The following is a 17,832-nucleotide window of genomic DNA, read 5'->3' on the forward strand; positions in this document are numbered from 1 at the left end:
AAAAATGTGTATGCATGTCCTGTTCGAGGTTCGGGCGCATTTTCCAACGTTAAACTATTTTATTCCGTAACGCATGGAGAAGCGTTTTCCGACAAAAGCAATTTTCTGAAAATACCGTACAAACCAACACGGAGCTTCACACGGTGTACGTATCACGTGGTTTAAACGTCAAAACGTTAGGCGTATATCGGGCATTCTTCATCCGGACAGGATCGATGTTCACAAATTCATTTTGCCAGAAGCCATGCAAAGCTACAATCAAGCCCCGACCAATGTTAATACCAAGTTTGAAGACTACACCAAGTAGTTCAAAATGTATTGGTCGGAACCAAAAAATCCCAATATTTCTTTAGTGAAGGTCACCGTGAAAGAAAAAAGATCCAAATAAAATAAGCATATGCATAAATCTGATCAAAAATAGAGGGTATTTAAATTATCGTTGTTTTTAATTCGAACAATTGCACTAAGTTAGAAATGTTCACTTAGAAGCTTGATGCATCCACATTTCACATAGTAGTACATCGGGTACGCTTAAGAGACAGACTGGCGGATAAATGAGTCATAAAGCATTGAAATTATAGCCGTAGTAACAACGCAACTAATGTATATATTTCCCATGCCTTTTTCAAAGGGGATAGCAAAGAAAAGCAACAACAAACATACTGAAAATATAAATATTTTGATTACACAATACATCTCTGTAAATATAAGCAATAAATACAAACACAAGATTTAATCAGATCTTATTTCTCTAATATCTAAATTTAGCACAAAGCCTTACACATAAACAAAATATACCCCATTGGAGCACGGTTGAACAACTTGCCTGACCTGTTAGGGCGTGCTTATAGTCTATAATTGTAACTTGTACTTCCATGTCGAGCTTTTCGAACAAAATGTGTAAGTGATTTATAACCATACCTAGCATCATATAATTTCACCATTGCTTAATAAGACAGGAGTAAAATAACCCTTAACAATCCAATCCCAATGTTTTTGTATCGGTAATAGTTAATAGTCACTTTTATTTATCTCTGACACACTAGTCCGTTGTTCATTCATCAATCAATAAATCAATTAATCAGTCAATCAATCGATTTATTCATTTAATCCATTCATTCAATCCATTCATTCATTTACTACTCCATTAGTACAATTATTATTAATCCATTCAGAATTGATTTCTTTATTCACTCACCCAGACACAAACCCACTCACTCACACAGTCACTCAGTCCTTGACATATCATTTAGTTTTTCAACTTCTTACCACACACTTTAATTTACCTATTCCGTCCAGTTATACTTTAACCTCGGTCATATAGTTTTCTTAGGTAAACATAAGCATTCATACAATGCCACCAATAAAGAACGAAAAAAAAACATATTCGAATCATATGTAATATATGTAATAAACAAAATGCTGTGTTGACAATATGTGGAAAGGAAAGCATACACTTCATGTGTTTAGAATGGATACATTGGTTTGGTACCGGAGTATTTTTGTGTTGATAAACAATGATAAGTAGATAATGAAAATGCATACATCAATGGCGATGAAATAAGCGTGTTGCATTTAATATCATTTATAGCTTAAACTGACCATTGCATAAAATTACTTGAACAAAACCAAACAAAACACAAGTAGCAAAAACACAAAAACGAAAACAAAGTTTTGATAAACCGCCGTAAATTTAAGCCTGATTGCTTTTGAACCCAAGAATCTGAACACATGTTATTTAAGTAAACAACACACCAGAAACAAAATAGTTAATGAAAATTATCCATGCACTTATGCCCATATACCGTTTGAAAAATGAACTTATTTATACACTTTTTTCACTGGACGCTCTAAAGTGCAAGAATGTTTAGTCTCATCTGTTGTGAAATTGTTATCATATAAAACAACTTTTTTTCATTTCTTCTTGTCTTTATCCTTTTTCTTGCTTCCAAAAATAGATTTCCGTAGCAGCCCACCCGTCTTTTTCTCTTCAAACGTGACTTGTTCCGGTACAGCGTTTTGCTGCGCAAACAACGGGTTTTTCTTCTTGTGCGCAATGACGTAATTAAACACGTTCGGGGTACCCCCATCACTGCGCAGGCGCCGCGCATAAATACAGAACAAATAGTTCCCATGTTTAGCAAGATCTATTTTGAATTTAACAAAGCGACGATCTTTATCATCTCGAATCGTTTTGACGTACTCATTGTGCTCCTCGTCCGGCTCACGCATTAATTGACAGGAGACTTCAATATCTTCTGGTACTTCAATCTCAATGCACGTTTCATGATCATTTTCTTCCATTGTTATTTGTGGATCCGTGTGAGATTTCAGTTTAATGCCCATTTCTTCGAATGATGGCGCAGGTCCTATTGTACCTCTTCGTGCAAATGATCGGTTGATTTTTTGTAGTTCTACTGGATGTGAAACCTTCACTGCATTCAACAGGTACTTGCAAGCGTGCGAAAGCGTTTTCGCCTCAGAGCTTCTTGGCTTAGCGTAAAGGTCAAGGCCGTATTGTCCTAACTGTGGCATCGTTGCAGTAATGGTTAGAACATTGTTTTCAACGGAATGGTACACAAATGGATCAAGTGATTTTTGTTCGACATTGTTCATTTTGAGTTTAGCCACAAACTGTAACTGCATAGGCATTCGGAATTTTAAGCTGATGGAGTCTTCGACATTTAGGATACCGGCTTTTGGATTTTCAGGGGAATCATTGCTTGAGGTACTTCCGCTGTCTGATGAGGTGTCTGAGGGTTCCGTTACGACTGGTTGCAGGCCAAAATGTCTGACGGCCTTCTTGGGGCCCCATTCACCGGCGGCGCAATCCGGAAGTGGGTGCATTTTGCCCTTCAGAGTTTTGCAGCGGATTTTAAACTTACACGCACATTTGAGTCTAAATGGTGAAATGGTGTCCTCCACAGCACCGATTTTGTTAGATTCGTCGATCTTGTTAGCGAATATTTCAAAATAGTATTCGCCCGTCGTAGGAACATGAATGCTAAACATGGCTGTATTGTCCATGGTCGTCTGGAACACGAAACGTTCTAAATTTGCACCACGATACGTCGCTTCAAGTTTCCGTTCCGTATCAGCAAATCTCAGCTGATAGTAAAACACTAAATCGTTTTCATATTTTTCTGGAATGCGAATTCTAATATCGGCACCGCCGCGCTCGTTCGTGTCAATAACTGAACCCATGGTTTTGTCAAACCGCATACCGAAATGAAAGAACACGGACCGGACAAACGGAAGTGCCTCAAACTCATCCCGTGTTATTGCAACTTCAAGGAGTTGCCATTTGGAGTCGTTCGGCCAGAATTCTTGAATAAATTCATCTGGGTCGGTCAAGAAGTAGTGTTCATCGTACTGATAGCGGATTTTGTCCTTGGATTTTGAGGACTTGTCGTCGCCTTTTTCCTTGTCTTTTCCGCCGCCATTTTTGACGCCATTTTCCTGCGGCTTGTCATTCGGCGCGCCACGCTTCCGGTCTTTGTTTAGGACGAGATGTCTGGAAATACATATGATTCATACTTAGTTGAATAATTACGGAACAATACAAAGAAGGCACGTGGCATAAATGACATGACAATAGGAATCCGTTTAGTAAACGCCCCTTCAGACAACTGAAAATACTACGAAGAGACGAAAATATAATAAGGCAAGGACAATATCAATTTCAAATCGTTCATTAATGGTACTACAGCATTCCATTATTCATACGAAAAGATTTAGGTGTCGATTATTTCGCTGCACTAACATTTATGTCTTTCGAAACGAAAACATTTCTTTAAGCTGTCAGCGATTTCGATTTGTATGGATAAAACTTGATTATGAACATAAAATTCATAATCCCGGTGTATATTTATTTGGGCCGAAAAGGGCTGTGCAGAATACATTTTGGGTCGTACAGTCGAGTTAGCAAACATGTATTTTGCTTCCCTGTTTCATTGCATAGACTTCGAGTCCCCTTCAGTAAGGTCAATTCCCTTTATGTATCCGTACAAATATGTCTGTTGACCCTGATGGCCGAGGCAGAATTTGACTGGGTCGAATCGTCTAAGGGCCGAACAGTTCAGTTTCCCTACCTTGCACCCCAGTTGCACTGGACGAGCCTCCAATCGCCGTCAATAAGGACAGCGTTCCAGGTGTTCTGAAACATCTCCGGCTGGATCTTCATGCCCGGCTCATACCCGACACTCTTCGAGTGGCCCTTGATCTCCACACAGTGAAGGCCCGCGTAACTAGGGAGAGATAAGAAAAGGTTATAATTTAGCCCGATGTAAAAATATTTTTTCAAGAGCATTGTAAATATACCAAGATAGTTGATTATTTATGTCCGGTCAACATAACATAAATTCATTACAAGACTGCAAATCTGCTGTTGGCGCCAATTATGCTGAACCCAATGAAATACCAATTTGATGTTAAGGGATCTTTACGACCATGACCTTTGACCTACTGACCTCAAAATCGTCATAATTCGTCATAACCAATGTTCAACAAAATGTGAGAACCAACACTAAGGAATTTGCAATTAATCGATCGGATACCATTTTTCTAATCAAGGTCATCACAATATTCATCTGTGACCTACTGGCCTAATTTCCATAGGGTCATTTAATGACTTTGGCCAGAATGCCGCCAAAGGACTGTTCAATAAATTATACGCAAGTAATTGATGGAAACCCGTTAATTTAGGAAGAGTAACTACACCTTCGACCTTTTGACCCAAAAATGAATAAAGGACAACTCAAGTTTGAGAGCTCTATAACAAGTCCTTCACAAGTTAATGATAACCAAGACCTTGACCTAAACCTCCTTACCTCAATATCGATTTGGGTTATATAATGACCATGGCCAACGTATAGAGTTGGGGAATATTAACCAAGTCATCCATGTTAATTATCTGATAGGAAAGTGATGACGACGACGGACAAAGTGATAACCATGTGTCTGCAACGCTTCACAGGACACATAAACATGAATAGTAGTTAAACTTAGATAAAAAGTAAGGCAATGGAGTTACTCATCATTGGTTAAAAATCATCGGCACAGAAAATAGATAATGGTGAATAGATATAAAGTATTAACATTGTGATAAAATACTGTATTAATTGGATGAAAATACTCGTCTGTTGTTGTTTTTCATGCAGTTAAGGGGCATACCTTGAAAACTGTTAAAGCCGGAGTAGTGGGCCTTGCTACTCATGTGCCTATTTCAACTGGTGTACTAAGTTTCATATTAATATCTCACTGCAATGACGACGACGATGGCGACACAAAGGCTTTGGGTTGCATTTATGGAATTATAAGGTTTTTTTCAATTACTTTACAGCATTAACATTAACAGAGCACGTGGTAGGACTTGGAACCGTACTTTTTCTATTCCTTAGATTGACAATATTAGTAAAAGTTAACCTTAACAAAAACCTAATTGTCGCCCTTAAAACAATCTTTGCCATTGGAGATAATATTTTTGCATCCTACCTGCAAAGCCTCATAAAAAGCACGTGGTAAGTCTCGGTGCCGAACTTGATTCCCCGCAGGAGTCCCAGGGGCGTGTCGGTGTCCACAGATTCGGTAAAGTCCATTACATTCAGGTCCTTGACCGTCACCCATCGGAATATCGCCCTAGTGGGAGAATATGTACAAGTTAGTAATACGTTTATATCTCCCTGGTGGGAACATATGTATAAAGTGATAGACTGTTAACATCACCCTGGGCGGGAGGAACTGTGAAGGAATATATTAGTCCTGTCCAGGACCTCGTGTAAGTTCATAACATTCAGTTCCTTGACAAATAAGGGGAACAGGAGAATTGGTACCACTACGAACACGTCCCATTTTTACCGTCTTAATTATACGCAAAGAGAGCATTATATTTTCTATGAACCTTATTATGCTCAACGGGGTTAGAAGGTGACCAGATATATGATAAACGAGGCAAAGGAAACCTTATCGTGTGAGAGCAAAGCTCAAACTTAAATATGCATATTGGTTTTCTGCATCCCGTGTATCCCATATAGGGTCTCCTTATTAACCCTGTAACGTATATATCACGTCGACTAACTGTTAAAGCGTTTAAATGTTTCATTTATTCATCGGAATATTCATCGAAATCGGAAAATAAACGCCATTTTTGTAAATATGGGGTTACCACGTGACCAGTCTTCAATCAATGGGAAATCAATTGATCAATGAATGGGAAACGTCTCATTTATTCCTCGGAATCGGAAAATAGAAGCCAAGACCAGTCCTGGAACAGTAGCGTTGAGTCAGTCATGTTTTAGGCGTATTTAATATAATAGTGTACTGGACGACATTTCCAAATAAGGTACAACTTAGTGTTGGGAAGACTCGCCTTGAACTCAAATCGCCCTCGGTAAGAGAAATTATATGGAGTATCTCTAGACGAACTCGTTAACGCCCATTTAACATTTAGGTCCACTACTAAGTATAATCGCCACTCAACCGAACAGAAAATTGCCCTAGTAGAACCCTAGCTATATGCCTTGCTTTACAGCTGGCAACATCTGTACCAAGTTTCAATTGAAATTTTATAATCACGGTCAAGTTTTTCCATTACGTTGACGCCGAAGAGGACGTCGCCGACAACACCGATGCTGTAACGAAACGTCATTTTTTTATTATTATTTTTTCATAAAAAACAGACGACCTACAAATGAGGACGGCTATACATCAACTATAAACATCAACACACAGTGACGTCATCTTTTCAACGAGGGTACGACACAATATCGTAAGATCACAAATCTCAACTTAAGCCTAGGGTAATATTAAAAGTCAGAGTTTCAAATATAATTCCATCGTCGATAAGATGGCCCGATTGCATTTAGTTGGGGAATTTAGACCGGGAATGGTAAACTAGTACCTAAAAACATCCTTCGCATCCATGGCAATCGGAGAAACTGTTAACAGACTGGTACAGATTTAGTGCTTACATTGACATGGACGTTAGACATATAATGCACAAAGGGACATAATAGATGAAAAACAAATTGACAGCGACATTGTGTGTGTTACCTCCCTTTAAATGGGGAAACCTGTATCAGTTGTGCCGAAACGAATTATACGTGGGCTACTTTGCCGAGTATTCACGACTCAAGATTGTGGTGACGAAAAACGTTGAACACTCAAAATCTGGCATTAGTTGCCCTTAAACTTTAACCAAACTTTGAGTCGATAAAAGGCCATAATTTGTTTAAGAATAAGATGGCGTTATGTAGTATCAGTGAAATTCCTAATTTGCCCTAAAACTTGAACCCGACACAGTGTGCCCTAAAACTTGAACCCGACACAGTGTGCCCTAAAACTTGAACCCGACACAGTGTGCCCTAAAACTTGAACCCGACACAGTGTGCCCTAAAACTTTACACTAAGTCAATCATAGGCCTTACTTTGTATTTAGGATGATGTTGAGTTATGTAACCTAATCGGGTGATAGTACAGACCAAGAGTGTGAAGTATAAAGTGAATTGAATGAAGTGTATTGGATTTGTATATAGTTGGTATTGGATGTGGACGATTCTTCGAATAGTGGAACTAAAATGAAAGAGTACTCGGTTAGCAAGGGGAGATGCCTCAACCCTCGACGGTGTTGTATGGCATCAATCTGGCTTACTAAAATGGTCCTGCAAGTTAAATGTTTGTTTATTAATTTGGGCATAACCTTTTGGTGGTATGCTCGTCATATATATTTTGAACAGACGTTTTAGAACTTGAAAAGGGAAGTCATTAATGACAATAAATTAGCATATTGAAACATATGAATAATAGCTTAAACATAAAACAATAAGACAAGATGAATGATTTAATAGATTGCACATAAATTAATCTACTTAATATGAATTTACATAATAATAGTTAAGAAAATAACTTTGATTCATTATTTGAATAAGAAAACAACTAAAAACGAAGTGAAAGCTGCACTCTCACAGATTGAACGTTTGAACCACTTTTTATTTTTTTACTTGGAACGAGCCAATTTATGCGAAAATGCATGCAAACCAGTGATATAAGACTACTGGCAAAAAATCAGATTGGAAATATTCATATTTGAGTCCAAACAAATGGTGTTTTTATGCATTTTTCTTAATACGTTAATAACGCGTTTAGCCAGAAAACGTTTATTTTTGAACGGAAATATGAAAATCTTCTATCTAATATTTAGTCAGCAGTCTTATATCATTGGTTTGCAGATATTTACGCAAAATTTGGCTCATTCCAAGACATAAAAAAATAAAAAATAAAGTTATCTAAACGGTAAATCTGTGAGAGTGCAGCTTTAAACCAAGGATAATGCGTTGAATTGTTTTATTTGTGAGCAAAACAGCATCTTGTGCAAAACAAACATGGTAGATCGATCGGGAAACATTCTGCAATTATCTCGTTAATAATACATTAAGATACATTTATTTTGAATGCATTGTTTTCTTGTATCAAGGACAAATATAGTCAACAAGCCAGCCATTTTCTTGGTAATAACTCCGGCAAGACATTTATTGGAAATGTACGTATATGATAAAAGATTCTCGTGTCATCCTCCATTCATTCATTGTGAAAATTGTCATTAACTCTTTATTTAGCCATAACGACATTCTTTAAATTGACTTTAACGGGTTCTGTTTCATAAGGAAGTAATTTATCCTAAAAGGACTAGACACCAGATGATACCATTGAAAGAAAAAGAAGATTGTCAAAAATCTTAGATAAAATTGATATCGTTGTGTAAAAAGCATTGAATCTAATCATTTTGATGTTTCACATCGCTTACGACACATGCATCCTTCGCAGTTTTTGCGTTAATTTCGAATTTGAAATTTAATGGGTTTTCCTCCCACCTCAGATAAGTAGATTCAATAATTTAACCATGCTAGAAATTCCTATCTTGCCCAAGGGCGAAGATAAAATGCCCGTATGGAACTCCTTTTTAATGGTCACCACATAGTAATTACCTCCCTTGTTGAAGACTGTCGTCTGTAGCATTATGGAAACCTTGTCTTGTGGCAATATTTAGAACACTTATTAATTATTTATCGCATCAAATGTCACCATAAAAGAGTTTTCACGCACCTTTCAAGAAATAATGCTTCACTCTCCTTAGAACTATTTAAAGACCGATTTGACTATAAACATAATTTGAATCACTGCGCGCATATCCATGACAAGCACGAATTATCGCATATCACAATACGCAATTATTTTCCCTAAGCACAAAAGAGTTCCAGCAAAAATACATTTTCACTTAATTTTGCTTAACTAAGGTGGGAGAAAAAGCATCTACCATAGCCGCTCGTGTATAATAAACCTCGTTTCCGCAAAACACTCTACGCTCAGGTCGGAATGAACCTATCTTACACTCTCGGCCATGAAAGATACTTATAATCTACCTCTTTAATCCTAATAATTATTTAAAAAAAATAGCGGCGGGGTATGTATCTGTACTAATCACGTGACTTTCACATGCTAAATATGAAACCATTATGCGCTTTTTAAACGGGTAACCATTTTTGCACTATTTTTAAACGGGTAAACTCAGCTGAGACAGCCACAAAATACTAATTTTATCATGTAAAATGATGTATTATCGGCCTCCTAATGGTTCGTATTGATCGGCTAGTTTTGAGATTATACCGTATTTGCCGATTGTGGGGCCATCTGGTGTCAAGTCCCTTTACTTTGCATGTACTGTCATTACGAAATTAAGATACGATAAACAACAGACAACACACTGACCACAAAATGTTCATTACATAACGAAACATGTGAAATTAATTCAGCAATGCATAATCAAACATCGTTAGAACCCACGTGTTACTATTCCAATAACTCTACAGAATAACCCGCGGGAAAAAAGTCCAGAGAATGTGCGCATTCACCCACGATTCATACACTCCGTATTGCATGACGTGTGTCTCAGGCGACCAATCAAACATCTGGATTTCACCTCCTATTAAATGAGTGTGACGTTTGATGCATTCAACTTAATGTATTCAGCCGAGGGTATACGTTAAGAATGACATGGGTACCGAGGATGAATTCAACCTTTGAAAATGAAAAATTTATACCGAACCATAACACAAAAACCGTGTATCACAGTTTTGACTAACTTTCGAAACTGGGGATATAGTCGCTTAATGAGAAATTTTGTATTTTAGTGTGTTAATGCAGAACAACGAAAATTAGATACTAAGAGTTGTTACCTGACTTTTTCCAAATCAGTAAGAAGACCATCAGTCAGCTGGGAGACAAGGTCTGTGTACGTCATCTGGTCGTCTTGTGCAACCTGATGCAGAAATATGGGGACATTAAGAAGACGCGGATAATTGAAAAAATACACTCACGCAGGTATTGGTATTGCTTGCGAGAGTTGAACGTACATAAATGAGAAGTATTCTTTTTCACGAGAGTTGCTTAACAATTCCCATGTTAAACATTTATGTTTGGTAATGTGCACTAGATACTAAATCGGCGAAAGAGATTGAATCTAAATACCTTAGTAAAGTAGGATCCTTACGAAACATTCAATAACAGATTTAAGAAAAAAGACAATAAAATCTTGCCATAGTAATCAATCAACATACCTGAATGACTTTATCGTCCAATTCATCAAACACATTAGGGTCCGTGTAGATTTCGGTCTTCCTGCACGCAGGTGGGTGGGGTGCAGGAAGCTCGGATTTTTTCGGCTGCTCTAGGACTTCCATTGTTTCTATGATTTCTTTAACAATTTCTTCATTTTGTGGGTCCACCATTGTAGGCGGCTGAAAATTATTCATTTTTATGAGCTGAAAACTTCATACTGGACTTTTTATGTACTTGTATCACTGAATTGAAGAAGCATGGTGGCTTAAACCTTGCATTTTTATAGGGAAGTTCTCACTCAAAACTGTGTTTTATCTAGTTTAATAATCGAATCAATCGTCTTTCAAAGAGCTTTGTTTTTGTTCAAGTAATATATATGCAAAAGGGTGTATGAAAACCTAAAAAACATAGCATTTAAAAGTTGTGCCGACATTTGCGGAATTCGAATGCAGAGCATCAGTTGTAAAAAAATATCATTAAACATTTATCAAGTAATAGTGAGAATCTGAGGGTTTCTGTCGTTAAGTTTCTCACCTGTGCCTCCAGTTCCTTTTCCAACTCTTTCCTCAAATCTTGCTTTTTCTGCGCGAGCAGGTCCAACATCTGCTCGCTTTGTTTCGTCACCATATGTGACGTCAACGACTGCTGTTTCTGCTTCATTCTTATCGTCATCGTTTCCTTCTTTTTGTCCTTCTTCACTCGAAGGGACTTCTCCAATTCCCGCTTCTGGCTCTCAAACTGAACTGTCATCATCTGGAATCAATATAATATGGTATTAAGGTAAATGTGAACTAAACAGTCTTTATACATTGTGAAAGCAGCATTGTCATCGAGGGCTGTTTTATATTAACTGATAGCAGCAATGTAATCGAAAAATGGTTCATTTAATGTGGTTGCGACAATGTAATCGAGGACTGGTTTATTTAAACTAATGGCAACAATGTAATCGAGGGCTGGTTTATTTAAACTGATGGCAACAATATAATCGAGGGCTGGTTTATTTAAACTGCTGGCCAAAATGTCATCGTGGGCTGGTATATTTAATGTGGTTGCGACAATGTAATCGAAGACTGGTTTATTTAATGTAGTTGCGACAATGAAATCGAAGACTGGTTTGTTTAATGTAGTTGCGACAATGTAATCGAAGACTGGTTTATGTAATGTGGTTGCGACAATGTAATCGAAGACTGGTTCATTTAATGTGGTTTCGACAATGTAATCGAAGATTGGTTTATTTAATGTGGTTGCGACAATGTAATCGAAGACTGGTTTATTTAATGTAGTTGCGACAATGTAATCGAAGACTGGTTTATTTAATATGGTTGCGACAATGTAATAGAAGATTGGTTTATTTAATGTGCTTGCGACAATGTAATCGAGGACTGGTTTATTTAATGTGGTTGCGACAATGTAATCGAAGACTGGTTCATTTAATGTGGTTTCGACAATGTAATCGAAGAGTGGTTTATTTAATGTGGTTGCGACAATGTAATCGAGTACTGGTTTATTTAATGTAGTTGCGACAATGTAATCGAAGACTGGTTTATTTAATATGGTTGCGACAATGTAATCGAAGATTGGTTTATTTAATGTGGTTGCGACAATGTAATCGAGGACTGGTTTATTTAATGTGGTTGCGACAATGTAATCGAAGACTGGTTTATTTAATATGGTTGCGACAATGTTATCGAAGACTGGTTTATTTAAACTGATGGCAACAATGTAATCGAGGGCTGGTTTATTTAAACTGATGGCAAAAATGTCATCGTGGGCTGGTTTATTTAATGTGGTTTCGACAATGTAATCGAAGACTGGTTTATTTAATGTGGTTGCGACAATGTAATCGAGGACTGGTTAATTTAATGTAGTTGCGACAATGTAATCGAAGACTGGTTTATTTAATGTGGTTGCGACAATGTAATCGAAGACTGGTGTATTTAATGTGATTGCGACAATGTAATCGAAGAATGGTTTATTTAATGTGGTTGCGACAATGTAATCGAAGACTTGTTTATTTAATGTGGTTGCGACAATGTAATCGAGTACTGGTTTATTTAATGTGGTTGCGACAATGTAATCGAAGACTGGTTTATTTAATGTGGTTGCGACAATGTAATCGAGGACTGGTTTATTTAATGTGGTTGCGATAATGTAATCGAGGGCTAGTTTATTTAATGTGGTTGCGACAATGTAATCGAGGAGTGGTTTATTTAATGTGATGGCAACAGTGTAATCGAGTACTGGTTTATTTTAACTAATGGCAGCAGTGTAATCGAGGACTGTTTAATTTTATGTGATGGCAGCAGTGTAATCGAGGACTGGTTTATTTTAACTAATGGCAGCAATGTGATCGATGACTGATCTATTTAATGTGATGACAGCCATTTTATCGACGTCTTGTTGATTTTAACTTATGGCAGCAATATTATGTATGGTTGGTAGGTTTTAACTAATGGCAATGTAATTAAGGGCTCGTTGATTTGAATTGAAGGCAAATTTGTGAGTGTTTTTAATGCAATTATTCGTAGTGTTTTTTTTTCAAATGTACAGATACACCATAATTATTGGATTACGGAAATAAATAAGATTTTCTTAGGGATGTTGCTGTTCTGTCGAATCTTTGATTCTAATCCTTACAATAAACGATGGTTGCTGGGAAGTTCGCGGCATTTTAACATTACAATAAGCCATATCGTCCCAGTCGAAAATGTCATTGTTGTTGAAAATGTTTGTAAAGGTATGAATGAAGTTCTTTGCAATCTACATGAATTGGAGAAAATTGGCGTTTGTCATCAAATGCTTCATCTTGATTTTTGGTATCCATGAAAACACACCTATGCGACTTACATTAACTAAAGAATACATGCTGCGAAATGTCGTGAAATGGGTGTATGTAGTAAATTACGTACATAGTAGATACATGTTATCTCAATGTTCTGGTTATGTCGAACTTTTTTCGAATGTTTTCGGTTTAGTAAGACATGTTTTGTATGTCATAGCGAGTTTTGACTGTATTCGAAAATGAGATGATTCTGTTACACTCAAATGGAGCAACTAATTCGTCTATGCTGAATAAGTAAAATTTATATTTCACCATGCCTGAATGCTTTAATCGAGGTTACAATTTCAAGAATATTGTGACAATGACGTAGAATCATGGAATAAATGTCAACAGGAAAACTACTTTTTCACGATCATGTGTTACCTTAAATAAGATAGATATTTCTTTTGTATTTTAAATTGAGCAAATATTTCAAACAAACAAAAGATAAAGGCCGCTTTGTATACAAAAAGAAATCTTATCAATAAAGGTACAAAATCAATGTACACAAACTCTTTTAAGGTCAATACTGTGGAATGTAAACAATACAAACATTGTATACATGATAGGTTAACATTGATATATTTTACCCTAAAAGTTGCACTCTCACAGATTGAACGTTTTGACAACTTGTTGTTTTTTTCTTGCAACGAGCCAATTTTTGCAAAAATGCATGGAAACCAGTGATATAACACTGCTGACAAAAAATAGATCGCAGATTTTTATATTTAAGTTCAAAAATTGAAGTTTTATGCATTTTTCTTAAACCGTTAGTAACGCTTTTAGTCATAAAACATATTTTTTTGAACGGAAGTATGAAAACCTGCGATTGGATTTTTTGTCAGCAATCTTTCATCATTCTTTTGCAGATACGCAGAAATTTGCTCTTTCCATGACAAAAAATGTTGTAAAAACGGTATATCAGTGAGAGTGCAACTTTAAAAGGTTTTGTTTCGATTACGACAGTGTATAATAGAGGACCAGAAACATCGTGTATAGACTATTGCAACGTGATTTATATAACAACATGAATAAGAGCTATTGAATTTCGGTGTTTTATATTGCTAAAACATATTGGGTTTACTATGATTAAATGCGAATAAGCCAGTCTGTCAATAGAAGAATAAAGTTGAACAATTATAGCATTATATTATGTAAAGGAGATACTGGTCTTTAGAAAGAGATTATTTGGATTTTTATAGTAATGAAACGAAGTATTAATGACGAGTTTAGACGAATGCTGTTATAATTCATTACGAAACAAGTCTGGAAGCAATCTGACAAAATGAGACAATTGTGCAGCGGATCATAAGTCACTGTTCGCCTGTTCTTGTTGTTTTGTTGTTGTTGTTCTTGTTGCTGTTGTTTTGTTGTTGTTGTTGTTGCTTGATGTTGTTGTCTTGATGTTGTAGTTGTTGTTGTTGTTGCTGCTGCTGTTGTTGTATTTTTTTGTTATTGTTGTTTTGTTCTTTTTCTTGTTGTGTTTTTGTTGTTGTTGTTGTTGTTTTTTGTTTTTTAGGGGGGGAGGGATTCAGTCGAAAAGGGGCATTACTCCAAAAGTATGAGCTTTGCTACACATAAGCGATTTGTTTTCTGCAACATGTGTTCCAAGTTCCATGTGAATATCTTAAAAGCTTTTTTTTTATAATGACAATACCTAAATCCTTTACTCTTCGATAATCGGACGAGCTTATATTGATATCAGTATAGCCAAAGACGGGATTTTAAAATGGTATCCTTCATCTTTCATAGAATAACAAAATAAAATGAAAGCGCTTTAAAAACGTTTTTAAATTGTTTTACAGTCGAAACCTGTTGGCTCGATATCCCAAGGACCGGCCAAAATACTTCGAGCCTCCCAAATATCGAGCCATTCGTGTAAGCTTACATAGAGTAAAAAAATCGGTCCTTTACATCAAGTTCGAGCCAGCAAGGAAATCGAGCCAAGCGATATTGAGCGAACGGGTTTCGACTGTATTATGATCCAGTGTTTTGAAAATCAGATTATTTATTCGTGGTAACAGTTGGTGAATAATAAACCTCCCTTATAGCATATGTCGCCAATATAGACTTCAATAAAATGTGTTCAGATGCGACTATTGTCAATGAAAAGTAAATCGTGACTTGCTAAGTGTACTTGTGGGCTTTAAAAACTTCATTTACATTTTTTAAGTGTTCAGTTTAACCAGTATCCAGATTAGGAGAATAAACTTAAACATACTTGTATACGAGATCAAAGATCCTGTCATGCAAAAATAGTTTTAGCATCTAACTTAAATGGTCAATCGAAATACCAAAAATAGGAATACTTAATTAACCCATTTTCTTCGAAATTCGATTGTAAAAAAATGTTAAAGGAACTAGATATAGCGACAGTATTTAGAAGAACACCTTCTTCAGATCTGAATGCCTAAAGGGTCACGAGTATTCAATATTTAAAAGAATTAAACCCAGGGCCGATATATATAAAGCATTTCAAGTCATGTCCTAACTTGAGCACAAGTGGATCCAGGGAGGGGCGCACCCGGACTACCCCCTGAAGGAAGGGCGCAATTCTAAAGGTTACGCCCCTTAGTTACGCCCCCTCTAACATCAAATCCCGGATCCGCCCATGTCAAGTCACTTTCTTAATTGAATAATCTCATTGGTCATACTTAATAATTTCTAAAATACTTTATGTTCTTCGACCTTATTGAAAACACTTTAATTTTAAAAACACGTATACATTTCTTCTTAATTGACTATAAAGTCGACTTAAATTAGGAAATGACTTATGAGCCCCCCGAGTTATAACGCGGACAGCATAGTTTGCGATACTTAGGCAATTCAAGAGCAATTGCTATGAATTGAAAAGGGGTTACATTAAACTGGTTATCGATCTTGGACGAGATATTCTACCCATACGCATTTTGTCCCTCATGTCCAAGTTTGGTTAAAATTGGACCAAATCTCCTCGAGTAATATCGCGAACATAAAGTTTGTGTAATTTAAGTGATTGAAATTCCATAACGTGATATTCTGCACATACACATACATGTATTGGTGGTGATCGGACAAACGCTTCGTGAGTGAGATCGCGGACGCTACCTCAACATGCCAACGACAATGTTATAAGCAAATAATACACACCTTATTTTTTATTGACGAAATTGTAAGTAACCAAGCTTTCTAAAACCGCATAATCAATGTTAACCTTGTATAACAGCTTTGAAATGCATAACAACATATCTTATTGTAGTAAACAGTTTCAAGTTTCAAGGCTATTAAATCTTACTGTAACACAATTGAAGGTTGAATAGTTGAGTAGAAGTCCTTTATGTGACTTAAGAATAGTTTCCTTAACATGAATGTATGTTTATAATATAATCATATATGTTAATTACACAAGTAGTTACGTGTTTAACATCTAACTACTGATTTAGGATATTGTTTGAACATTAACTGTTTAAATTACTAATTATTTGTGTTTAAGGAAATTAAGTAATGTTTAAAGATTGCTAGTGTGTACTTACGAAGATAAATGGTTTGCTGCGACACAGTCGCATAACTATTTATCTTGTGTAAGAACAGACTAATGATCTTTAAGTAGTTTAGTGGTCTACACTTTAATGTGTAAACTACCAATACATGTGTCAGCTACTGTTGATATCTACCGCTTCACCTGATTCAAATCGGAAACGGCTGACTGCTGATTTACTGAAATAAATGTCTTGGAAATCTTGAGAAATACTGCATTCGCATTAGACAAAATATAATGTTGACCGCAAAGTATATTATATGTTACTTATGTCTAAAATCATATTGATTGTGTTTGTTTGTTTGACGATGAGCTTATAAGCTTTAGTCAAATAAGTAGTATGTTCTGGTATTACATGTATTAAACAAGAGCTGTTACAGAGACAGCGCGCTCGACTATTCCGCCGCTTTTCAGTGTAAGTATTGAACAGTTTTGGCGAAACATGCATGGATCACTGTTAGATTAGATTTCAATGCAATACATGATGTGCTGAGATATTAAAATAAATGTGGTTACATGCAAAAGTTTAACATGAATTTTAAGTCTTATAATAAAGGGTCATTATTTGCAAAATACAGTTATCTAACTTGGTTATTCAGTTAGGCTGGGTGGTTGAATACCATTGTATAAAGTCTCAATGCAATACATCAAGTAGTTGCTGAGATATTAACCTATGTGTGCTAACATGCAAGACCTTAACCAGAATTTCTAAGTCGAACAAAATAGGGCAATTATTTTGCATTAAATGCAAACTAGAGTTATCTTACTTGGTTAATTAAGTAGGTTGGATGGTTAAGTACCATTGTATCAAGTCTCAATGCAATACCTCAAGTAGTTGCTGAGATATTAACCTATGTGTGCTTGCACGCAAAACCGTAACCAG

At 36.3% G+C, this 17,832-nt stretch overlaps 1 protein-coding gene across 3 annotated transcripts in view; it reads right to left on the reverse strand.

Annotated features, from left to right (window-relative positions):
• Nucleotides 1–660: 660 nt before the first annotated feature.
• The window catches only part of LOC128214717 (hillarin-like), a 32,570-nt gene continuing 15,398 nt past the window's right edge, over nt 661–17,832 (reverse strand). For all 3 annotated transcript variants that reach the window (XM_052921339.1, XM_052921340.1, XM_052921341.1), the window contains exons 5-10: nt 11,146–11,364; nt 10,611–10,790; nt 10,230–10,312; nt 5,494–5,637; nt 4,092–4,247; nt 661–3,514 (exon numbers count right to left, since the gene is read on the reverse strand). In XM_052921339.1, the coding sequence (XP_052777299.1) occupies nt 1,915–3,514; nt 4,092–4,247; nt 5,494–5,637; nt 10,230–10,312; nt 10,611–10,790; nt 11,146–11,364 (2,382 nt within the window). In that variant the 3' untranslated portion in view covers nt 661–1,914. The remainder of the gene's footprint in view (nt 3,515–4,091; nt 4,248–5,493; nt 5,638–10,229; nt 10,313–10,610; nt 10,791–11,145; nt 11,365–17,832) is intronic.

This window comes from Mya arenaria, chromosome 13 (genome assembly GCF_026914265.1).
Source record: "Mya arenaria isolate MELC-2E11 chromosome 13, ASM2691426v1".
In the NCBI taxonomy this organism is placed as follows: Eukaryota; Metazoa; Mollusca; class Bivalvia; order Myida; family Myidae; genus Mya; species Mya arenaria.